The sequence below is a fragment of the Pygocentrus nattereri genome, chromosome 10 (genome assembly GCF_015220715.1).
Source record: "Pygocentrus nattereri isolate fPygNat1 chromosome 10, fPygNat1.pri, whole genome shotgun sequence".
NCBI lineage: Eukaryota > Metazoa > Chordata > Actinopteri > Characiformes > Serrasalmidae > Pygocentrus > Pygocentrus nattereri.
In genome coordinates, this window is record NC_051220.1 from 25,018,461 (window position 1) to 25,045,296 (window position 26,836).

General features: G+C 38.9%; 1 protein-coding gene across 1 annotated transcript; it reads left to right on the forward strand.

Annotated features, from left to right (window-relative positions):
* pgfb (placental growth factor b) lies at window positions 1–26,533 on the forward strand. The gene is made up of 7 exons (XM_017711774.2): window positions 1–450; window positions 18,163–18,199; window positions 21,131–21,327; window positions 23,277–23,356; window positions 23,549–23,578; window positions 23,676–23,738; window positions 25,436–26,533. Exons 1-7 carry the CDS (start codon window positions 388–390, stop codon window positions 25,455–25,457), a joined length of 492 nt encoding a protein of 163 aa, XP_017567263.1. The 5' UTR covers window positions 1–387; the 3' UTR covers window positions 25,458–26,533.
* The last annotated feature ends 303 nt before the right edge of the window (window positions 26,534–26,836 follow it).

Here is a 26,836-nt window from a genome sequence, read left to right on the forward strand (position 1 = left end):
GAAATGGAGCTGAGGGGCAATTAGTGGGCAAGTGGTTCGACTATGTAGAGGAAATGTGCGGGAGAAGAGCTTCTCCAAAGGCCCAACATCTTCTCCAACAACTCAGCCAAGACCACACGCTAGACAGTGGGAAAACAAAACTTTTTTTTTCCTGCTCCAGAGACGTTCGGCTCGCTCCTGAGCTCGGTCTCAGCTAGTTTACTTCATAGCAGCGCTCCAGCAGAACGTTTGGTGAAGTTCCGAGCGGCTCTCGGGCATCTTCGTCTCTGCCCACGATCGCCACACACCGAGACGCGGATTATAGTCTTCAGTCCGGACGCTCACGTGACCACACCTGAGTGGATTTCTGGCCCGTTCGTGTCCTTCCTGACCTTAAAACAGCGAGAAATGTGCGTGCTGGTGTCAGTCGTGCCGGTCCTCGCTGCTTTCCTCGCGCTTTCTCCAGCTCAGGTAGGCGAAGCGCTCAAGACCAGACTTTACACACACCAGTACACCAGCCTATTGTGTTTCCCATTGTGCACCATTTTGGCATGATTGTGCGCACGTTTGCAGAAAAAAAGACATTTTAAGACCTTTACGTCTCCAGCCCCTCCAGCTGTTCGAAGTCAGCAGTTGTGTGAATGTAAGTGATTGGAGGAGCCTACGTGCCGCTTTACAGACGCAAGATAACTTTGTGAATGAGCGCAATCGAGCTTGCCGGGCATAGTTGTGAAACCTCACACTCAGCAAAGCCTCGCAGGGCTGTTGGTTTTCTTTTTTAACACCCTATTGTTTCCGTAGCTTATAACTTGATCTCTTTTTGAATCGGTGCCACGCAGAAACTGTCGAGTCATGAAGTGAAACGTGACAAACTGCATCCACCGCAGTGGCCCACTGGTGTTTTGTCACGAGCGTGCGCTTCATCATCGTTAAACTATTAGAAAACGAGAGGATGTGTTGCATCATCCTGGAAGTTTGCGTCGTACTTCACACACTTTCACTTTAGTTTACTTTAGTTTACAAAGACTGATGGCTTTCCTTTGGAGGCTGTCCGTGTTAGTGGACATGGAACTGCAGCTGTGCGCACTGAGGTCTAGATGACAGGTGGGCTACCGCTTGGCGGACTGGCCAAGCTATACACTGTCTCACTTTTCAGAGTGTGACTAAGAAAATCATTGTCCCAGAGCATGCCTTGCCCTCCACACTAGGTAATGTATCTGACCGCTGTGTGAGATGGCAAAGCTGAGCCTTGGCTGTAATGCGAAATCTCAGATTAATGTTGGCCAGAAGCCTTTCTCATCTCCTCCACCTGCAGCTCTATCAGCTCTCTATTACTCTCTTGCAGAAAGAAGCTGGGGAAAGCGCATACAGTGTTTAGAACTTGTTTTAATAGGCCTGTGTAAAATAAACCTAACTTGTGCTGAAGGTTCTCACCCTTTGGTCTTCTTTATCTGTGCTTCTGTCCTGTTAGATTATGTCCAGAATTTCCACAGGATTCAATTTTTCAAAAAAATTCAAGTTTTGAGTTGTAAGCAAACTCATTCAGAGCTGTTTAATTAGAAAAAGGAACCATAGGTTATGATGCGTACAACATGATGCCTAGTAACCAAAATAACCAGTGAATATACACTTCTGAGTTTAAAATGCTAGTGGTAGATCTAAACACAAATAAATGTTATTTGAGTACTATTTTATTGTTTAAAACCCATTTTTTGTGGTAACATTCCATTTGGGCATGATTCTGTAAGGTAGCTTTTAGAACCATTCAGTATTTCAGAGGTCTGGTTCCCTTTGGGAACAATTCGGAGTTGCTAAGTTTTTGTAGAACACATTTCACAGCTGATCTCTCTGAGTTGTTATTTACATCACCATGATTGAATTATATGAAATTTAGGGTGGTATTCCTTTTTAACAGCGCTCTAAGGGGAAGAAAAGTCTCAGAAATGGTCATTTTATAGAAAGAAAAAATGCAACAAAGCAATTTTGACCATTTATATTGGTCTGTTCATAAAAAAGAAATGTTCACATGCAGTAAAGAGTAGCTGAAGTTTTCCAAAAATGAATAAATAAATAGGAGATTTTAAAATCTCATCTGTTTGTTGCAGCAATTTCCCCTCACTCACAGAATATAGTTAAGGAATAAAGGAATGGGTGAAGAAGATCAGAAAGTGAGCACTTTCATCTAAACAGCTTTCAAGCAAAGCAATACATTCCATGTTTAGAACTATGACAAGAGCCACCTTTGACGCAAGTGCTACACTACTATGTTTCTATTTCAGGAGCAGGTTGATGGTTGTAGGAGGTAAGCCTGACTGGTCAGAATGATACACCTGTGTCCTCAACTCAGGGTTAGCAACAATAAACTCCACCCGCACCTCCCAAACCTCCACAAAGCCCTTCATCTCCTCTCAAAAATACACCAGAGTGTCTTTCATCTCCACTATTCCGGGCAGAGAGAGAGTGTCTGTGTCCACGCCTCCGTTTTTTTGTGCATGTGCCAGTACTTGTACTGTCTTTGGTGTGCTGAGTTCCGAGAAGCGGGCAAACATCTGTTGTTCCTGGCTATGTTAAAGAGCCTTTCAGTCATGTTGGCCTTTAGACAGAGGTGACTCTCTGACTATCACGTTTAACACATAGTAAAGGCCCTTCACTTCTTTTTATAGTGCCCATTAATGAGATCTCACTCAAATACTTCAACTGAAACGTTCTTACAATTGATGGGAACTTTCTCTTTCTCTCTCACCCTCTCTCCCCCCTCCTCTCGAAACCCTCAGTCATTCTTCTCTTTCTCTTACTCCATCTCCCTCCGGCATGCTCCACATCTCTCTTGCAGCCCTTTCATTTGTTCCACTTTCTTCGCTTTCTCTTCCTCTCCTCTCAGCCCCTTCGCCTGTCACTGTAGATGTGGCAAGGCTCCAGTTTTGCTGTAATTCAAGGGGATTTGTACAGAGTGTGATGGTAATGAGTGATATTGCTTGAGCAAGGAGGGGAGTTACTGTTACGTTCCTAAAGCAGGATAATCTGCTTTGTGAAAACATGAGTAAAATCCACCACTGAGGTTTCAGGGCAGCAGGTGACTCATACTTCATACAACAGGTACCTGTTCAAGCATCAGTCAGTGCTCTAAGATTGCATTGTTCCATCTCAAAGTGTTACTAGAATGGGGAACAGGCTCAGTGTTAACAGGTTCAACTCTGTTTTACATAACCGGATGGCATCTGTAATCTAGGTGATGTTTTGTGGCAGATGAAAACCAAATAAAGGGTCCCATCACTTGGTGTAGTTTCTAATTGAAAATGGCTATTATGCACATTGACTTCCTAGATAGGTGGTGTTATTGGGGTGCAATAAAAAGGCCATTGAAAGTAAGGGTGACTGACAATACATTGGAAATATTTTCAGACATCTTTTTAATAGTTAACCACTTCTCAGTAGGAATGTGCTGATCAACTACTTTGGATATTCAAGTATCCATAAGGGTTAATGAGCGGGTGCTTTGTCATTAATGTAGGGCTGTAGGCTTTCCTGTTTTGGTGACAGCAGTGGTGTTTCAGCATGTAAAGGAACTCATGTTAAAACATTTTATAGCTATTGATTGATTGACTGAGTAGTGATAAGGACTTGTTGTTGTCCTACAAGTAGATGATGTGCCAACTTGTTTGTTTGTCAAAGAATTACACTGTATTTTCAGTTTTTCTGGACTTGGCCTACATCAGCTAGAGTAATTTAGCTTGCAGAAGCTAAGTTAACAGAAAGGCTGCACCATATCTGGCCATGCTTTCTTTACCTTCTCAGTTACGTCCTTAACAATGTGTCCTTGGTAATGGGCTCACGTTAACCCTCTGGGGTCAACAAACTCACCCACACATCAGATTTGATGTTTGTATGCATGTTTCTCTATTTTTGAGATAATATAGTACATAAATGTGGTTCAGACATTTTGATTCCATCTTATTGCAAGATCATACATGGCTCACATCTGGAGTTATGAGGCTATGAAGAGGGGTTGTGAAACGTGTCATGTGCCTCTGACCATGTGTAATTGGTGGATTCATGTTTGTTGACTTTGTGTGAAATTAACCAATGGACACTCAGGAAATCCCTTACCCATCATGTCGGAAATCCTTCATTCTTCATTCAGTACATTGAAGACGCATGTAAAATGGCATGGAAAACATTTACAGTTGCTGAAGTTGCTGCTGTGGTTTTAGAAAGTAATGATGAAGATAATAGGACATTTTGATATGAAATACTTTAGTATTATGATATAAGCACACGCTTTTAAAGATGAATTTGCCCTTGGACCCCATAGGGTTAAGGCTCCTGTGTTTTGTAGTAGCAGAGTGTAATATAATGTACTTATAATGAGTGACCTTGACATATTTTGCAGTCCTGTTTAAACATAATATCAGTGTTTCACTGAATTATTTGTCTGTATGTTATCTTCATCTCAATTGTAATGAATATCCACATAGCGATTCCAGGATTTCAGTATTAACACCTCGAATGGATAACCAAGTTGTGCACAGACCTAGTTCTCAGCTTAGTATAGGCATGTGCACAGTCAGACCACAGGGCATGAGTTGGCATGTGTACTAGTTCTGTGTTTATTCTTAATATGCTGTTGTTCAACATCTATTTCAGCTCAGCTCAGCTTTGCACTGACAATAGAGCTTGTGGAACGGTTTGGCTACTAAAAGCTTCACTGCTCTTGGGTGCCCCTCAACTGTGGTACTGACTGCCTATGGAGGGTTTACTGCCTGTCAGTAACGCTGACCTGTCGTGGATGCATACATCACAAAAGCTGTGGCAATCTCATCAATAAAGCACCAATAGGTTCTTTAAAAGCGTCATATCCCTTTATTTGGTTATTTTGAGCAACCAAACATAATATTCATAATAAGGAGTTCTTAATTTCTGAATTAAGTTTTTAGTTGTTGTTTTATGGGCTCTGTGGAGAGGTTACCTGCTTAAAGAGAGTTATAACAGATGTTTCTTACTTTAGCTATTAGCATGAAACTACATTAATCTACACTGCAGTGTTTGTGGGAAACTCCTAACACAGCATTCACCTATCTGGATAAAAGCATTTCATTGTTATTTCATTCATGTTCAGTTTGTCCTTTTCTTTCCCTGCTCCCCTAAAATGTCTGGACACAGGCCTGGCTTAATAGGTCCACCTAGTGAATAGTTTGTGAGCAAAAGATAGTTGGAGGAAAACGGAAAAAAGAAAGTAAATAACAGTCATTCCACATCAAGCCGTAGCCCTGGAGAAGGCTCCAAATGTCCTATCACTGAACAGCTACTTACAGTAAACTCATTACATTCCCTCTTGCAGCCTGGCCAGCTCTGCCCTTGATAGCCAGTCTAATGAAATGCCTTGAGGTCACCTTTAATACCACAGACCAGGCAACATCTATCAGTGTCTGGAAAATCATGCATGCTCCCTACTATGCAGACTCCTCCTCACTCTGTATCTCCTCTCTGCTGCCTATCTCCTCTGTTTGGCCACTGTTAGCCATTCTTCGAGAAAGCTAAACAGAATGGAAAAGTAAATATTGGCCATGTGGTTGGGAAGACCATTTATAAATGTCTTCTCCTGCCCTCTTGTGTCAGATGGAGTGCTTTAGTTTCCCTGAAATGTGTACGGCCCTTGCTTAAGCACACGGAGGAATTCTGTTTAAGCTACTGGCCTAATTGCTGTCCTCAGTTTAACCTTAGAGTTAGTGTAGTCAGTGATGATATGTCTTAGCTTGGTAAAAGCCGTTCTGAATACCACATGCTTGCTTCATTTTGTACTTCAATCTGGCATTGCTTCAGCTGGGAGTAGCTGCATTTATATTTTGTTGTTGAACAAGTCTGTATGTCCTGATGAGCAACATAGATGTTTCAGCTCATGAAACATGAACATGTTGGGTCTGACCTTGATGCAGTGATGCAAATGGTTCACTGATGAGGGCAAAATGAGAAGAAAGCATGCAAGATCCAGAATGGTTACAGTACATCCAGATGTGTTTGCCATGCCCCTTCTTTTAAACATCAATGCTGCTGCCAACTCACCTGGAATTTATAGCTCATTTACCTCTCAAGTACAGTATAGATTGTGATATTATAGATAATGTGTGCCTGTGTGTGCAAGCTTGTCTGCCAGTAAGTAGGATGTGTGTGACTACACATATATGCATAGTAAAGATGGCTCTAATCCAGTGCCAAGCACTAGTATCAGGCCAATATCAGCGGAAAATGTTGGATCAGACATTGGCAGGAAAATGAATCCCACGCTCATGCTCACATTGTGTAATATGATGTTGTTAGATGTGTATTTCTTCCTTTGGGGTAGTAATTTGAATAGTCTGAGCATGATATATCAGTTTGTTTCATTTTGGATACTGTATTCTTAAACTATATACTGTGTACTTCACTAGCTGGATTTTTGTAGGGTGTTATCTCAAACCAAATCCTAATGTTTTGCGCTAATAGCCCCCATACAAACAGCTAGATTTTATTACCCAATTTTCTTCCCAGTTTAGCTTGTTGTCTATTTCACCTCCCATCTGTAGCATGATGCTACCAAGCTGGGAGGGTGAAGGCTAGCATGTGTTTCATCTGGGTCACTGCTAAATGTGCAAGGTCAGTGGACAGCTAAAGATGCTTGTTGAAGAACTCTAGCTGCCCAAATATGTATTTGTCAGCTAATAGCCACAAATGATGAGCTACCATTGCACTTACTGATGCAAGTAGAGGGAAACAAGATCAGTTATGTTCTTTTGGACTCCTGGCCACAGATATGGAAGTACTTCATTTGAGACAGCTTTAGTTCCTCTTTAGAGCTGTTATTTTGCAGTGGTGCTGTCCAATTCATTACATTTACGGCATTTGCCAGAGCGACTTTTTTTTGTGTGTGTGTGTATATGTAAGCGAAGGTAGTGTTAGGAGTATTGCCCAAGGACTCTTATTGGTATAGTGTAGAAGGCAGAGGTGTTGCCCACTACTCTACACTACATTCTAGCCTTTTGCTGACTCACATACACACAACTGGACAGTCAGCACTGCAAGCACTTTCAGCTGTTAATGTTGGGTGGTTTAAAAAGATATGGTGACTGACTGCATGTGTCACTGAAAAGGCATGCGTTAGCCCTCACTCCCCCCCCAGTTGTGAGTATTGTATGACAGATGAGAGGTAGTTAGTGTATGGGAATATCTGATGAGTAATGTCGGGGGGAAATAAATAAATAAATAAAATAAATAAGGGGAGGACACCTGCAATCACACTGTCCTGTTCCATAATCACTTTACCACACAGGTTTACATTCTTTCATAAGCTATTTATGCCTTTTCCTTATGTGCTATTTTCTGCCTTGCCTGTCAACACAATCTGTATTTCCATGTGAACTTCCTAGCCCTGCTTCTTGTGCTCTGTCATTTCCTACTATGTTTCAATTGCCACATAGTCTTTTTAAATGGCATATGATGAGCTGTTCTTCTTTTCCTTCCTCATCTGTGTCCTCTGTGTTCTTTTTCCATATCTGTGTTTTCCTTTGTTGTCTGCCCCATTATATGTATTCTTAGCTTTCACCCTTCCTGTGAGGGACAGGGGTGATGGAGTGCTGAGAAACTGATGAAACCGCTGCCATGTTCACATTTCCTGTCCAAGCTGTTGTCTCCTGACATGTGTAAAGAGCTGGAATAATTATGCAACTACATAACATAAAACATAAAATTTAGAGTCCTATTCTCAGCTTTAATAAGAGAAGAGAAGAATAAGCTGGATAAAGTCACCCATCAAGTCATCCAACCCATGCGTTCCCTTTTATTTGAATGTTTTTCAAACCATTTGAAAATGCCAGCTGCCCTTTACATTGGAGGAGCATTTCATAATGAATGGACTAATAGAAAAGCTACAAACTTCATGTGAAAAAAACTTGCAGTAAAATTCTAGAACTTTTTCATTCTCCTGTAAAGTTACCATTTTGAAGATATGAGGGTTTGTTACAACAGCAACACAGTTCAAAAAGCAAAAAAAAAAAAAAGGAACAGGTGAGCTGACAAAGTGACATCACCAGTCAGACAGTGAAACAGCAGTGGGAAGTCAGGAACAGTGGAATAAGGGTCGATAAGTGTTTTTGTCAGAAAGATGGACAGAGAGAGGGGCGAGTAATAGCTGCTGCACTTCAGCACGCAGGCCGAGGACATGTTTCACTACAGGTGTTTCCTCTCCATCAACACTTGAGCAAAATAATACTTGAGTCTGACCATCTGCGGCTGTGAGTATGTGTCGGCTTCCTCTGCCTCAATACTGCCAAGAGCGTGCTATTTATGCAAGTGCCACTGGCTGGCCAGCTGGCCGATTTAAACACCTGCATTCAGGTTGCAGCACTGACAGCTAACCCACCACTTACCTGCACGGTCATAGATGTATTGACATCCATACGTTGGACATTTCTATTTTGTCCTTTTAGATTTTGGGATAAGAATTCTGGCCAAGCCAGACTGTAAACATGCGGCTGTTACGTGTTCATGGGAGAATTTATGTTACAAACTCAGTCTTACTGGGTCATAACAAATTTATTTCCCAGTTGCTGGTTGTTATTGTGTTTGCAGAAGCAAATGTCTTTTATGGGCATTAATGTCCTCAGGAAATCAACCTTAATTATGTTCTGTCCTTAAAAAGGTGTCACTGATATGATACTATGAAGTGTCAAAAATGACCAGCACTTAAACTTGGAGGAGAATTCTAGAATTCTAACGATTTTTCAAAATGAATTTGTAGTTAAGTAAACAAAGTATTTTATAGTGGTTTGATGTTAGATGCTCAATTCTAGAAAAACTTCCTAAGTCAGAATTGTTCACAGTGGTGGTGAGAGGAAGCACACATCTAAACTGTTCAATGGCTCTGAAAGCTCCCTCATAGGATTTATTACATGAAATGGTTACAAATATGTTCCCTGATGCCTGAGACATTGTTTTATGATGGTCTGGTAATAAAGTTTTGCCTAAAATGTATTATTTACCATTCATTCATGGCAGAGAGGCATTGTAAGGAAAATAGTATCCAACGAAAGTGTTTTTTTTTTTTAAATACAACCATTTTAGCATGATCACTGTTACAAATAAAAACTCAGAAGATGTGTGCAGATTCACTGGTCATTTTGGATAGTAAATAATGTGAAGTTATATTTGCATTTTGGCATTGCAACCCCTGGATCCTCTCACCACCTGATTCTAAATAAGACCACAGAAGAAGGGAATGCTTTGCCAAAAGCAACTTTAAAGATCTGATTGTAATCTGTAATCTGAGACAAAGCCAAACTCCACAGGTCACTAGAACATGATGTGCCCTTTCCAGTTTTCTTGCAAATTTATATCTGACATGCACCCAAGGTAGCCTGCTGAGACCCTGAGGTCTGGAGAGCAAGAGAAATTTTGACCACCATAGCTTGCCAAAAATACGAGTAACCATCTTGAAAATGTACAGGATTATAAGATGTCATGCTCCATCTCCAACTCCAATGACTTTTTATTGTAGTCTTTAGGAAACCAGAGGCAGCAATGTTTAATATCTGATCTTTGAAGAACTATAGATTGGCAGAGAAATGTTAGCAAATGTTAGTGAAATGAAGCCAATCTTCATAGGTCAGAAGTGTCTTCTCTGAAGCGTTCATGTTGTTAGAGTAGTAATCACCTGATCAGCGGCTAGTTGACATCAAGTTTAAAGCGCCATTACAGAGTAGTAAAGTCGACCAGTCAACAAGTCTCCGCAATCTGCGCAATTGAATTATGTGGAAATGGAAAAAAAACTGTGGAATTCCCTTTCAGTAAACAACAGAAACCTACTAGGTTTAAAATGAGATTAATATTGTAGTGCTAAGGCATTTGTCTAATATTCAAACAAACAAAAGCAATATTGGTAGGATTTTCACCAATACATCCACAGACCTTTAATATTGGTCAATTAACCAACTGATATATCAAGCATGCCCTAACCTGAATACATAAACGTATCTTGGACTGTGACAATCAACCTAGATCATTTACAAGTAGTATACAGGACACAAGATATCTCCACTGCTGTGCTTCATATCTGAACTGCCATCACGACACACTGGAAGCACAACCATCAAATGTTGGTGTTTTTCTACTGCCTTCTTTTGCCTTTGCTTACTACAGTATCCCACCCCAGCCTCTTCTTCCGCAAACACTTATTGATCCACCACGCGATTACAGGAGAGATTATATGTATGGTTGTTGTGGTGACAGCTGCTTTGGTCCTTCCGGTGCAGGCCTGGTTGTAGATCCCAGGGGATGGGGTGCAATCACAATCAGGAAATATGGAGCTCTCCTTCCTTTGGTGGCACTCAAGGGACTGTCATCTGCTTAACGGGCTTTAATCTCTCATCTGGAGGCAATTTATTCCCGTTTACACAGCCACAACAGCATTTACTGTAATAGGGAGCACAATTATCCTTGGCTGGCCCATATCACAGTAGTGTGTGTGGGTATGTTTGGGCCAAATAATCATGTTTGCCTATGTTTTTATATGGTGCAAGGCCAGGTTGCTGGAGTTAAATGCTAGGTATTGGTCAGAATCATGGTCAATCATGCATGGCCAGTATGACTTGACATTTTTAAACTGACACAGAGATAAGACTAACCACTTTTTTGGCACACTTACCGGTTAAAAGTTGTTGCAAGCTTCTGCTAAATCTGGATCACCTTTTGCTTAATTTGACCTTAAAAACTGAACAGCAGCAGCTGGAAGACATCAACTCTAGAGCAGGAGGCGTTGTAGTACTTATCACATTAACTTACTCCAAATGCAGCCGTTCTTTTCACTCCTTCAGCACACTAATGTGACAGATCTACACAAGCCCACAGCCTTAAAAGGCATTTTGAGTAACACTTGTGGAAATGGCACGGTTCTAATGGGAAACAGTATACTTTGAGCCGAACATTAGTGTGGACTGATACAAAATTGATACAAAAATTGTGACATATAAAGAAAGATGATTATTAAGTATTAGAAAGGGTAGTTTTGGCTCTAAAATCTGATTGAGCCATGTTTCAAAGCTGTTGTAAAGTACAAATGCATGTATAGACTCATCATATTGCCAAGTATTTAAAACCATTTATACTATTTATGAAATAATCTTTTATTGTTATCTTGTTTGGCAGACATAGTTAAGTACCACATTAGGAAACTGCCTTGCTTGGTGAAAGAATTTTTTATTATGATTATGCAGGAAGATGCATGAGATGCAGGAAGGGCCATTATTTTAGCCACAGTAAGTGTTTTTTTATTTATGCCAGTAGAAAAGTCACATGAAAAACAGCCAGGAATAGCAGGCAGGTCATTTCTAGCTACACAGTTTTAACACACACAATTAACCCAGCAGCCGAACACAGTACCACATCAACACATACACACATTTCAACCCAACAACATACATGATAAACAACAACATAGCAACACATTTGTCTTTTTTAATGGTGGGGGTGGGGGTCAGCAGAACAGCCTTGCATACCAAGTGTTAGCTCCTCTTGAACCGTAGACCTTGTGGTGGATGCCACAATACTATAATACTCTACTGTTTTACCATTAGAAATGTGATATTAATGTAGGACATCACGTCACCTAACTTGTCTTACGAACTAAAAGTTTAGATTTCAGTTTTGATTTTTGCTGTGGTTTGTATGAAATAAATCAATACATCAGCGTTTTACCATCATTGGGGGCTGTTACTGTGTTAACCATCATCAGGCACAAGCCTATGATTGTTATTAATAATAAATTGTTTATTAAACCTTTAAGGCTGATTTAAGAACTTGGAATTTCCACCATTCTTTTTTATTAATAAAGCAATGTCTCAGTATTCTTGTTGGATTTGTTTGATATGTGAAGAATGCGATCTAACAAAGCTTTTTATTTAGTCTCACAACTACATTTAAAAGCAAACAAACACATTAATAGAAATATGAGACACACATTAGTAGTGTTTTATTATTAGTCTGATAAAACTAAAAAAGATAGAAATTGCATTCTGAATGAGCTCACTCTGAAAAATTCTGTGCATCCAGCAAAAAAGGAAGCTCTGATTGTACACAGGTATATTTTACTTAGGATGTTGTGAAATGCACATGCTGTAACTCCTCTGGTGGCAGATTTAAGTAAGCGCAAGGAGCCAAATTGTCAGAATGTATTGTCATTGAGATGCTCAGTTCAGAACGGAGTGAATTGAATTATATTGTATTTAGTCAGAATTTGGTCTTTTACACTCTTCAACCATGGTAAAATCACTGTAATACACAGGCTGTTGTGGCTTAATGATTTATTGTAGATTTACAGAATGCCTCACCAGCAGATGCAATTATTTCTTTAGTTCTATGAAACGTTTTAAATTATTCATGGTCGGTATCATTTGAGATACTGAAACAGAAGTTCCCATGTCTTCATGTCTAGCCGGTGTCAAATCTCCTTTTCAGTTTACAAAATCTCTTCCTGTCAATGGCGGGCGCAAGCCCTCTCTCAGGCTAGTTTATCAATTGGAATTGAGATGATGCAGATGGAGGATGTGGCCTACAGAATTTCTGTACTACTTCAGACCTTTGGAGATTATCCATATAGGTGCTTTCTATGTGATGTATTAATGGAGGAAGTTGTGCTTGGCAGCAGAAAGTGTAGGTGACTCATAAGATAAATGGTATTGGAGGGAAAGAGTCTGAACCAATGGAATACACAATAGATCTTCATGCTGTCTATCAGTCATGCTCTTGTTGTTACAGTATGCAGAGTCAAACCACAAACACAAGTGTCTAACATTATTAGTAGCAAGGTATTCTTGATGTAAAGCGAATACACTTTCCCAACCTATCTGTTGTACTTTCCCAATCGTAATGGCCCCAGTTGCTATCATCCACATTTTTATGAGGAGCCAAAAGTCTGCAGAAATGTTTAGTTACCATTTTGTTTGCTTTTCTGTTTCTCTCAAAACTTCCTGCCCCACATCCCCTGACCGTGTGATTAGAGGACATTAAACCTGATGTCCCTCAGCTGTATGATTGCCTCAGGCTTCCCTAATGTGTCTGTCCATCTGTCCATGTGCCATGTGCAACATCTGCAAAGGAATCAATTACATCCATCTCGAATATCATGGACGTCTCATAAGTTAGGCGCATCTCACTGATACATGCAGTATCAATCTCGTGGAAATTCCACCAACATTAAGCAGTATATACAGATCATTTCCAGAACTTTGGTGGGTTGAATAAAGAGTTTCAGTGAAGCTTTTGCTGATTTAGGTTCAATGTGTTTTGCTTTCACACATTTCCTGCAGGCTACTTATAAACTCTCACTAATGGGGAAGAGCAGGACAATGGCCAAACCCAGACAGATCAACCAGGAGACATTCTTCATTATTTCTGCAGTTAGAGGAGACATGAAAATCTAGCACACAGTAATAACTCTACAGTCTATGCTAATGCATTGTAGCAGAATTCCACACTGCTCTCATGGAAATCAGATTTGCCAGCGTGATATGTCTGGGAAAGCACATGAACCCATTATATTGTCCTAAATGCTATATAACCAATAACAATGACTCAAGTGACTCCTTATATTCTTCATACACCCTCATACTTGCCTCTGTGACCATTGTATGTCTTACATCTGCTTTAATTATTGATTGTAAACTGTGGAATTCAAAACTTTTACAATTGATTCAATTTGAGGCAAATACATTTCTTTTATGTCACAGAAAATTACACAAAAGCCTCCAAAAGCATCTGCAGTTTTTTATATGATACAGAGAAAATGAGACTTCTAACAGCCATGCAAGGCTTGGTAGACCACCAAAACTGCCACCATCAGATAAACAGTACTTAAAGCTTTCAGCTTTGAGAGATAAGAGAAAACCAAGCTACACTCTTGCTCAGATCAGAAATAATCATTACTTTTTCTGTCCAACCTTCCACTGTAGAAGACGAAAGGAGGTGTAGCTGCCAAGAAGACATTACTGAGAAATGGAAATAGACCAAAAAGAGGAGCATTTTTACAAGAACCCCAAAACTGGATGTTTTATGGATGAGTCTAAATTTGTAATTGGGATGTTAGGAGTAAAAAAAAAAAGTGCAACCAACTTCTAAGACTGAACTTGGGAAGTGTGAAGAAATATTTCTGCAGAAACCTGAAAGCAAGCCGAAGATGGACATACAATGTACTGAAAAATATATTATATGTAGTTGTTGAGGTTTCTGTGTAATTTTCTGTTAAATGTTTTCTGATTTCTAAAAAGTGATTAACTTGTACTTAAATGGCATTTTTGCTCGGAATGTAATAAATAGATGGGTTTTGCAGAGTACTAGCTTTACATCAGCATAATTCTTGTTGATGTAATATAATTTATTCATGTGGAAATGATGCACACTTTTAAAACAATTAAATCAATGCACCTCCATGTAAATGTACCTCTTGAGTTCTTTTCATTTTTTCAAGCTTAAATGTCTATGCACCATACAACAGGTGTAAACAAAGAAAATGTCCAAAATTTACTCTTATAGAGCTTTTTTACAACAAGTGCCATTACAAAGCAGTTTTACCTAAAATCAGAGTCCAGTGAGCAAGCCAAGGGTCACAGTGGCAAGGACAAACTTTGAGAGGAACCAAGACTCAGAAGGGGAACACAGCCTCCTCTTGTCAACACCATTTAGCCAAACAATAACAAGAGCAAAAGAAAATAACACAGTACGTTCTACTCGTAGAGCCTCTTGAGCTTCACATAACATGCCCACAAGTTTTGGATCTACATACAGAGCCTCTGCTTTGAGTCTCATTCAGTCTCCAACAATGTACATGACTGCGGTGAACAGCGCGACAAGTGAACCGTTGGAAAAGCTCTCTGCTTTCACGTCAACTAAAAATGTATCAAAACGCTAATCCATAAACTCGCACGCTTACTTTCGCAGCAGTGAGGAGTTGCTACGTGAGGTCCTCCACATAGCCGCGCTAATCTGCCAAGTTTTTTCAGGGCAGCTCGCTCTCCAGTTCTGTGCACCTGGAGGTGCCAAGTGTCTGCCTTCTCCTGTCCGGGCTGACCGGCAACATGCTAGCCTCCCCCAAAAGCCTCCTCCTCCTTGACCATCAGCATGGCTACCTCAAGCATTCGCTCAGCGAAAGGCATCCCAGACAGCAGCTGAAAAGAATTGTTGTGGAGAGATGAAATCCTGACTCATAGTCTGCCTAAAATATTACCAAAACCCCTACATTTCACTTGCTTTGGATCACATGCTTTCTCACACAGCTTACAAGGTCCATTTGTGAAGTTCACATGGCCAAGGAGATAATAAATCTCTTATAATGAGTGCTTTTTACTTCACTCAAAAATATTTCAGTATGCCCTTACATTGCAAGCACCATGACCGTGTTAATCTACTCTAATTTCCCTCCTCCTGCTCATAAAAAGAGCAAGCTTGTAGAACATAAAAAGAAAAAGGGCTCTTTGAAGTAACGCTACTGAAGAACAACATTAGTACCCTAAACAGCCTTTCAGATGAAGGTTCACTCAGAAATACTCCTTCACTCAGTATGCTGCACCTGGAACTTATCATCGATTACCATAGACAATAATTTGAAGGTTTTTCCCTCAGCATTTAAAATAACTATGAAAAGCACCAAATACTTGTTGACTACAAATAAACATATAACAGAAGCCAATGGGCAGCTGCTTCAGCATGGATTTTCTGTATTTTCAAGTGCAAGGGATCGTGTCTACATCATTGGCTGTTGTAATGAAACACAGCTGCAGATATAGATAGAGATTGAGGTGAAAAACTCAGTTTTCCGTTTTAAAGACCCGTCTATTAAAAGATTCTTAAGTAAATTCAATGCAGTTTGTCTATGGCATCATTCCAGACAACCATTCTGCCACCCTTATTTTTTTTAAGTGTAGCTTACACAAAGAGTTCTTTGAGCAATGCCACAGAAGGGCTACTTTGGTTCCCTAAAGAACCATCTTTGTGAGTCTGAAGAGGCTCTGTAGACCTTGCAGGTCTTCACAATTATACATCTCATTTACAAAAAAGGTCAAAACTAGAACCAAGAATGGTTCTAGTATGAACCAAAAGTGTTGCCTGCACAAACAGTTCTTTGAGCTATAACCTAGAAGTACGCCCTTTGGTTCCTTATAGACAAGATTTAAAGATTTTGAGTGTGATTCTATAAACCTTTTAAGGGTTCATAGAAAATATAACTTTTACAATAATTTGTTATACACCAGAAACTTTTATATGTAGAGTTTCTTCACACTAACACATCTAATTTATAAAAGTGGTTCTAGTATGAATTGCACAAAAAAAAAACCTTTATGGCACCTTTCATTTTTAAAGTTTGGCCTTTGGCACAAACGGTTCTTTGAGTGATGCAATAAAGGTACCATTTGATTCCCTAAAGAAATATTTAAAAAATGGAAATTTGTAAGTGTGATGAACATTTTGAAGGTTCTATACAAATTTATGGGTTCTTCCTAGAACCTTTACTTTGAAACGTTCATTCACTCTCATTTACAAAACTGGATCTCTAATAAACCATCTACTCAAAGGTTTTTTAGGGATCCAGAATTGGTTCTGTTAAGGCTTTGTTTAAAGAGCACTTTATGGCACCTTTTTTGTAAGAGTGTAACCTATGTCAGACCTTTCCTGACCAGAAATGCTCAGGGGTCACATAGAGGCAGTCAAAGTAGAAATGGAGTGATAGTAGGCCACACATCTGCTAATTCATAAACTCTGGGCTTTCATATCCTGACCCCAGACAGAGGAATTTCACAGGCCAGTGAATCATGGCTGCATATTAGTCTGTGGCTTGCTGCTGTAGTTAGCTGAATTACCCTTTAGGATCTGAAGCCAGTTAAAACATATTTAACACTGAATGGGCTTCTTCATTACAAAGGACTCACACATTTTAGATGATTGAGCTTCTTTCCGCATTATTACACTTGGTGGAAAATATGTAAGATATAATTTTTTTCCTCTTAGGCAGAGAGGTGGGATGATCATTCGTTATCATGTGGCAGGACTCCCTTTAGAAGCCTTTTGTTGAAGTTTCCCCCTAAGAGCTGACATGAAGCTACCTTGGTTAATGAGTTCTTCCAGCCTGGAGGAAACTATCTCTGTATATCAGAAGCTTAATGGGAGGCATCTACAGAGGGCAGATGGGCCAGCGGGAAAATAAATAGCAGAATTTTACACCACAGGAAACAGATTTTGAACTTAAACAGACACAAACAGGAACATGATACATCTCTATCTGTCCAGCCACATCAGGAAGATCCTGGATCGATATCTGAGAAAAAATGTATAATGCTGTTTCGTAGCACTCATGTGTGCTGTGTTCAAAGAGAGTTTACAGGGTTGTCATTGTTGTGTAAAAATGGTGTTCCTGTTGGTGGTTTGTGCATCAGATAGCTTGCGCTGGAGTTCCGTATGTTTTGCTTGCTATCAGAGTTACATTAATCTGGTGTGTTTGTCCATGTCAGAACTTAAGAAATGATTCAATCACTGCATTTATGTCTGATGTCTCCTTGTTCTTACTTGTTAGTACCCACAAGGAACACACACAATTTTAAGTTGTAGTATCTGCCATAAACACAGCTGGGCCATTCCACAATAACTCAGATAAAGTTTGTCCAGTCATGGATTTATCTGAAAACATTCAAGCAAAACATTACAATTTAACACAAATTACAGGATGAAATGATGTTTGACAAAGAGTACATCCACTAATAAATTAACCTCTTGATGGCCCTCATTATTATGAAACTAGATGATTTAAATAATATTCTTATTGTTGTATTTATAGCCAGTTAATATTTCAGCTGAGTTCCATCATTCTGTACGCCCTTATAGCAATATTGAAGATTAGAATTAGAACATTTTGTCATTGGAAAAAAATAAAAATTCATGAATGAAAACTATATGCAGTGCATACCTTTGCTTGGCTGTTTGAATTAAATTAAAGCTTTTGCTTAAATTTTAATGGAATTCCATGACATGACTGGACACGCTGTAGGTGAGTTGGCAAAGAATGACTCAGCTGTGATGCTATATCTGTGAGGATGAGATACATTTCACTGTATGTTTACGACTAACTCAGTATAACGTTGTATGTAATCAGTTGCTTGTTTTGGTCTTTTGCAGTGTTCCCCCTCAACCACTACACAAAGCACCTCCAAAGGTAAGAGTATGAAAATAGATTGCAAGATATGACTCATGTCAAGCACTAGGCTTGTTAAAAATATAGCAAATGTGATATTAGTTCAGTCTTATTAAATTTGCCTGATGGGTAAAACTGTCAGTAATCTACAGAGAAATGGATAAGATAAACTGTAGATTTAACACTTTTACTGTTAACCATGAAGATGCTGGTCACAGTCAGCAGCACTACCTCAAATCATTTCACTTTTGATTGGGTTCCTGTGAATGTGATATCAAAGTGTGATGTTTACACAGTGAAAGTCACAAATTGCTCAGCCCTGTCTGCATAAATAAATCACTTTCTTCCATCTATTATCATTAAGTCCCAATCAAGAACTCCTGCACTTGCTACCTAGTTGTTGATACGGTGGTGTGGTAGATGTAGTGGAGTCAGAGTCAGAGACCCCTTTATTTATTTAGTTTCTCATCAAAACAGCCCTTACGTAACAGTTATTCATTTTTCAGGAGTTATTTCTGATGAAATATAACATATTGATGAGATATAAGATAATCCACATGCACAAGAAAGAGAAAAATCAAAAGAAATAAAGTGAAAAATATTCTTAAAAGACGTAGAACAAAATAGGACTCCTAACAACTGTGCAAGACCTAGTAGACCACCAGAACGCTCACTAGCATCTTTAAGAGAAATGAAGAAAGTCTAAATCCACTCCTGTCTCACATCTGTATCTTTTGAAATTTACAAGTAATGTTGATAATGGTCAAATAGTGGTAAGGCCAGAGTAATATATTTGCCTTGGGGACTATTTTTTCTCATAACTCCCTATATGTTCCTCTCTGCGTGAATTTTAAAACAGTGTTGTGATCTAAAACCTTATCTCAAAACTTTGGCAAAACAACGCCTCTGACATTGGCAATACTCTGACAAAGTATTCATAACCATTTAGTGGAACAGCTTTCTGTGAAGCTTTTTAGAGCTATTAAACACTTCAGACAGTAAGTTGCTGTATGATGTAATATATCATATCAAACTACTCTGAATCACTTTGTTTACATATTAAACATTTAATTATGCAGATAAAAAAATGTCAAAACTCATCTTTAACATCCCAGGATGACCCTATACGGTTAAAGGCTAACATAATGACACAATGAACTAACATTTGCATGAACATGGTAGGTTTAATGTAATGGCGCTAGCATGAATGAACGTAGCACAGAGGTCTTCAGACAACATCTGTTAAGTCTATTTGTCATGCCTTCTCATGGTAAACTCAAAGATAGCCCATTGCTCCAATTTTTGATCTGGGCTTAATTTTTTGTTTTCTTTGATGAATGATCCGACTCTTTAACCTCAGACTTCCTCCAAATACTATGTCTTCATTCTGACTGGATGGTTGGACAACTTAAAGCTACCGAAACCCCTGTGTTGTCTGTTTTCATTACTGGATGGATTGTGTAGGGAGTGGCAGACAGATTAGCAGCTTTGAAACGCCGTCTTCTAACCCTCCCACTCACGCGCTCATGGTCTTGTAATGGTAACGTGGAGCAGATGTAAAGAAAGGAAGTAAAGCTTGTGGCACCATTGAGTTCTCTTTAGCATTTAGATTTATACAGGAACACTGTGTTGAAGCACATATTAATCATACAACCAGAACACAGTATTTTGTGAAAAGTACATGTGGACAGGAAGTATTGGTGAGATTATAAATTTGAGGTGTCCATATTTAAGGAAGTAAGTGTAACAGAAATATTTAAAGAGGTACATTTTACATTGAGAAAGGAAGAGCACAGGACAGGATCCTTCAGTGAGAGTCCTCTGAGCTTTTCCTTGAAGCATCCATGCATTTTCTTCACCTGCTCCCAGAGATGTTGTAGTCATGTAGCACTTTATGCCACTGTACACATGGACTTGCATAGGAGCTTTGTTTTCGGTATCCTAATCGCTACAAGCAAGCAAGACTTCTGTGCATTGACCAAGAGGCTGCTGCTTTTCACCCCCTATTTTGTCAGGAAGAGGCCGTTTGGCTGACATGTAGAATGGCCATTCGCAGCCTGCTGTATTTTTTGGGTGTGTCATGGGAGGTGATGGTGAAAATCCAATGGATGTTCCTCTGAAAGGCTCATTTTTCATCAGAATGTCCAGTGTAAGCAGCTGACTAGAATTTAGCTGGAAAAACAAAACACGATTTTCTAAGTAAAAATATGTTAACGTGTCTACAGTGAGCAAACTTGAATATATCTGTTTTCTGCAAAATTTTAGTGCATTTCTCAAGCTCAACAAATAGGACGAAGTAAACAAACAAAATATAAAATGTGTCAGAACTTTTGCACAGGCCATGTTTTTGGTAGGATTTTTGTCCCAATGTGTTAAATTCAGCAAATAGACAAAGCATTTGTAATTTGGCCAATGGATGCCCAAACTTTTATGACTATACATAGACAGGGTGTGTATTTGCAAAGTTGTGGCAGGCCTCAAATATTGGCGCTATCATGACTGAATGTTGTGTATACAGCATGTGTGAACACAGTGAATCTAATAAAGAATCTGAGACACATGCTACACAAGATAACTCAATGAGGAATCAATCCTGTCCTCAGGAGCTTCCTTCTGCATTTAGTCCAGGGCACAAGGAACAAGGAAGTTTCTTGAGAGAGATAGCTGATAAATATGTGTGTGACTGAGGCAGATTGATGACCGCACATTTGAGACCAAGCTATTGAGGCACACAGTTATTGGGCAATTGTGCGTGGAGTGTAGAGAGTGGGTGATACTGCTCTGCTAATCCCATCATGTGGTCCAAGCTCTACATGCATGTTTTAGCACGTCAGCAATCACATGCAGCTTAGACGAGTAGCTAATTAGCATGCTAATTTCATGTGTTGTAATAACATGTATGTATTATTATTAGCATCTCAGTAATCCTCTCTTTGTTCTTCCTTGTGGTAGTGATCCTGTTTCAGGAGGTGTGGGGGCGGAGCTTCTGCCGCACCATTGAGAAGCTGGTGGAGGTAGTGCAGGAGTATCCTGGGGAGGTGGAACACATTTACAGCCCTTCTTGCGTTCCATTGGTACGTTGTGCTGGTTGCTGTGGAGACGAGAACTTGGAGTGCCATCCCACACTTACCTCCAACATCACTATGCAAGTATGTACTAACACAATGATGCCAGTGAGGTGTACTGTCTATCCAAACTTCAGCTAAACAAGCTGCAAATATAGATAAAATGGTGCTGGTAGGCCTAAAATAATGGAGCTATCATATGTAAATATAATGAGTCTATATTCCGAATGCAACAAACTATTACAGTAGTGAACTCAGAAGAGTGACAAGAAAATCTTGCGTAATCCACAGAGGAATGGGGAATTTCTAACAGGACAGCAGGTATGAAATGAAAAGCTGCTGACAGGCTGATCGCACAGTAATTGCGGACATCTGAGATCTGCAATGTCAGCAAGTTAAACACGCTCCGTAGATCAAAGCAGGTCATACTCATGGGGTGTTTTATATTGTTCAAAATGTCACTTATTAATTTTTCTCAATCAGTAGTTTTGTATTTGTAGCCACTGACAGGGCTGTGGAATTCTTTTCATAGTTTTTACGGCTGTTTGTTGTTTAAAGGCCATAAAGAGCTGCTTTGTAGCTATTGAGTGTGCAGATGACCTGCAAGTCTCTTTCAATGAGGACCTTTTAGAGATGTCTTTGTTTTGTTATTTCTCTAAATCAGAGGTTCTTAAATCTGCACTGTGCTTTACATAAAGAAATGGAGCAAAGAAACGATAAAAAAAAACATGGGATGCCTAGGATTAGGCCTGAGAACCACTGGTCTGTATCATTATTAGGGAGTTTTCCCTGTCTCGAGTAAGGCTACATAATATATCATTCTTAACTGTTATTTTGATGTTGACCTTTGCTGAAATCACAGAACGCTGCCCACATTATGCAAATGATGCCTGTTAACAATAGAATTAGCCACTGATCACACTTACAGATGTTTCTGTGGGTATAAAATTCATAAGTATAAAATAGTAAAATATTTGGGTCAATTCTGGCCAGTCTTTAACTAAGTCACATTATTGATTCACCTGTGCACTGTACAATAACAGCAATCAACTGGCAGCAGTTTCTACAGTAGAGTGCTGTTCATTTAGTGCAATTTACAATGATAACGCATTGCTATAATAAAAAAATACAGGTTATCACAGTATTATTTCATTTTCAAACCTGTTTTTACAGTACATAGTTTTGTATATACAGCACCATTGCAGTACTAATACTGTAGTGTCCTGTAGATACCTCACTGCTGACACAAGTTTCATGGAATTATTGCATATAATTGAATATAGTTAGTTAAAGCCAATAGTATGACCAGATTATTAATTACAACAGCGTTAAACTGTTTACTAAGCACGGCTTTACACAAAACTTCATAGCAGTTGCATGCACTGCCAGTCTTTAAGATCACAGACAGTAACCCAGCATCTGTTTTAATAGAACAGTAATGGATGAACTGATGAATTTAAATACAAAACACCATCATGATTAGAATAAAACACATGCAAAATGCATTTTAATGTATCTTCAGTGTAGCAATACAATGTGAAGTAACATGTTAATGCAACTGTAGATGAAGAAATAAAATCTAATTAACAGAAAACCATCTCTCTCATTTTAAAAGTCACTTTCCCGGTATGCTTTGCAAATGACAGTTAACATCTAGGAAAGAAGATTAAACTGTCTCTCCCAGAATGCATCATTCTTTATAGCAATCATTTGTATTTAAAAAATACAGTAGATTACTACAGCATTTTCACTGTACATTTACAGCAGTTATTGGTTTTAAGTATGTTGGAAGACATATCACAATTACAATATGAATCAGTCTAATTGCTTTGCTGAGATTTTGTCCATATCCTTCAGCCCTAGTTCTGACAGTTTTGACTGATCTTATCGTAAAGGACTCAGAATGAAGAATAATTAGCCACAAAGCATTGTGGACCTTCAGTAGCTCAGTATTTTCTGTAACTGGCGCTGTAGATTATTGAGAAGTCTTAATGCACAAGACAGAAATAATGGTTGTGTATCTGTTTATGTAGTTATTAAAGCTGAAGCCAGCAGAGAAGAGCCAAGAGTATGTGGAGATGACTTTCGTGGAGCATAAAAGCTGTGAATGTAGGTAAGGGGAAAATCACCACTCAGCATGGTTTGTTTGCTTTGCTCATCATAACTGTGTTCGCTAATCATAACTCTGCACAGTGATATAAATTTTAAATAGCTGGACCAAAAATGCTTTATCTAAAAGTGTTTTTCTGTCTCTCTTTTTTTCTCTCTTTCTCTTGTCGGGGTTCCAATATGCTGTGTTGTTCAGACTAAGAAAGCCTACACCGAAACATGACAGGTAACCTACTGAGCAAGTCTCTGTAAGCAAGCCTGCAACTGAATACAGATGCAGTTACTTGAGATTCACGATTTTTTTCTTATTATTTATGATTTAGACGGAGACCAAGAGGAAGAGGAAGAAAGAGGAAGGAGAAACAGCGAGTAAAGGACTGTGATGGGTAAGGGCTTTAATGATAATGGGCAGAATGACTATGTGCTGTTTACACACAAGATAAATTGGGTAGCAGTTTACTGTAGAGTACTGTTCATAAGGCTACATAACTCCTACATAACACTGCTGTCGGAACAAAACCTCATATCTTCATTTTTGTTGTTTTTGAGTTTTTGACATATGTTGAAAATGCCTGTTACCCTTTACATTGTGTGTAAATTTCATGATGAATGGACCAAAAGAAATGTCCCAAAAACACTTCGGGAAAAAAATCAGATTTTATTGACTTACATTAAAATTGAAGTAGTTTTTTCCTTCTCCTGTAAAGTTACCATTTTGGAGATATGAGGTTTAGTCTTGACAGCAGCAATAAGCTTGGTGCATTAATTCAGAGTTTTGTGATGTTGTTTTGACATGGCTCTGCCAATCAAACATATTGCTCTGTAGGGTACTGTTAATAAAGCTGCATGACACCTACGTAAGCTTGTCATGACAAATGACACCTTACAAAGATGTTTGTAAACACTTATTCCAATAGGCGTCATTTGCTATAAAGTTAGAGGTAAAGGTAAAGTTAGCCAAAGTAACCTTTGTGACAGATGATGCCTATTAGAGTAAGGATATATAAACTTTTATATACTGTTATGTAATTTGTCTTGACAAGCTTATGTAGGTGTTATGTGGCCTTATGAACAGCACCATACAGTAAAGTGTTACCATAAATGGTTATATGTTTGATTGGCCAAGCCATGTCAAAGCAACATCACATAAATTCTGCATTAATGCACCAGGTTATTAATAATCAAGTCACTGCAAAGTTCATGGAATTATATATGACTGTCATGTTGTTTGACAACTATAGTGTTAATGAAGTAAAGAAGAGTTGGACACAACCTAACTTGGTAACACAGATATTTTATGTAGTTAAAACAGGTTCAAGCAGCTTTTGGTCACTTTCTTGTATTCCGATCCCAAAGTTGTAAGCTGTAAATTTCCACAGCAGTCGAAGAGACATTTCTCAAGATTCAGGTCTGTTTTTGTACCATAAATGTACAAAAAATGTTCATCAATAGCATTTTCCAATTACTAAATTTTGTATAAGTCACAGAATTTACTTCTATATTATTTTAACTACTCTCTTGGTGGCTGTAGTATTGCGCCATTTTGTAGCATATAAACTCACAGTGAGAGTTAACCAGGCTAAAATGCAGACTCCACATGGCAAGATTAGATTTAATGCAGTGTTACAACTAAGCCTGTCAAAGTAAACAATGTCCATATCCTCCCATATACATTAAAAATGCTGTTAAACTTTTTATCTTTTCTTATTTTTGACATTTTTATTGCAAAGTGCTTTTCCTCAAGGAAAAAATAATAAAGTCAAACAATTACAAGCAAAAAGACCAAAACAAACATAAAAGCTCAGTGTTAACCCCAGTTACAGTTAACCCCATTTGTGAGTTATGCTGTAACATTTGCACTTACTTTGCTTTTGGCTGAATTCATAACCCCCAGGTGCTTGAAAATGAATGTTTTAGCCTATATTAAAGCAGCTTGAGGCCATGTTTTAAAGTGTTTGTACTGTGTGGTTAAGAAGGGTTTTAGGCACACATGTTACTTGGCTATGCTGTATAAGTAACATAGAAAAGGTTTCCTGCTTCTCGCTAATGAGCTAAATACTGAAATATAAGCATGTTCTCTCAGGTGTCAGCCTCCTCGAAGGTAAATGCAGTCCCACCATGCTCTCTGCCCATCCTGTGCAGTCAGCCCCTTCAGTGCCAGCCCCACCATCTGTCCCCCCCTCGCTCTTCACAGCCTCCTGTGTCTCCTCCACCACCACATCCAAGGTGCAGGGTTGTCATGGTGATGGGGAGATCACCCTAGCCACCCTGGGGGACATTTCATATACAGGAAGTGCCTGGTGTGTGGTGACATGTTCTGACATGCTTCGCATGAAGCACAACAGTGGGCCCACCTCAGTGTCTGAGGTGAAAATCAGCCCACAGGACTACAAATTTGATGATGCTATAACTGAAACATTATTATTATTATTATTATTATTATTATTATTATTATTATTATATGGTCTCTTACCCCTTTTATTTATTGCTTGCAAACCAGTAGAGAAAAACTTGTTTTTGGTTGTTTTGGACTAATTACTTAGCTAACATATAGCATTAGTACAAATTGGGATTTTTTTCCTTTTCAAGCATTAAGGAACAGGCCAATCTGAATCACTTAAAACAGTTGACTATACCAGAAAACCGAAGTTCACCTTTTGTGATGCTCATTCGTTGACTTGATTAGCTGTTTCCTATGCAGTATTAAAGAGTTCTCAGAATGCATGTAATTACCGTTGCAGATAGTCCTTCTTTTAGTTTTACTTACCAACTAGAGGTTGTAACTCTCTCATAACCGTAGTTATTTCATAATTTGACCTGTCCAGTTTCTAGATTGGTTGTCAACTGAGTAAAAATAAGCATAATCCAAAATATCCTTTACCATGTCCATTGGGAAATAATGGGCTGCGTTACAGGCCTGATACAATTCAGATAGGTGTTGCCCCGTTGTCAAGGGACATGCTGACCTCTACTGGTATCAAGACAACAGTTACACTGTGTTTCCATTTTCCAGACTTAGAGTAAAACTACACTGCTGTACACAATGATGGCAGTTCATGAGCTGATGAATTTAGTACAACTGTGTCCAAGTTTGAATTCCCCTTGTTTTGTTGTTTTTCTAAGGGGAACAAATGTAAATATGGCATTTTCCTGCAGATTTTTGTGCACAACTTATGTTTATTTGCTGATCTTTTTCTCTTACAGTAAAACATAAAATATAAAACTTTTGTGCTACATTTTATGTCTCTCCCTGTCTCAGATATATTAAATTCAGAATATAAACAGTAATTGTGCAATAAAATGTGCAGACATGTTCTCTGTAGAGGATGTGTACTTCGTTGTACTTTGAAACGTGTAATTTGACCAGGGGTGCCCATACAACTGTGTATTTGTTGATTTGGGCAATGATTTTGCAACAAGAGAGACAGGTTTCAGTCAGCATAAGCTGATATGTGATAAATGATACTTTATATTTGTCTATTTA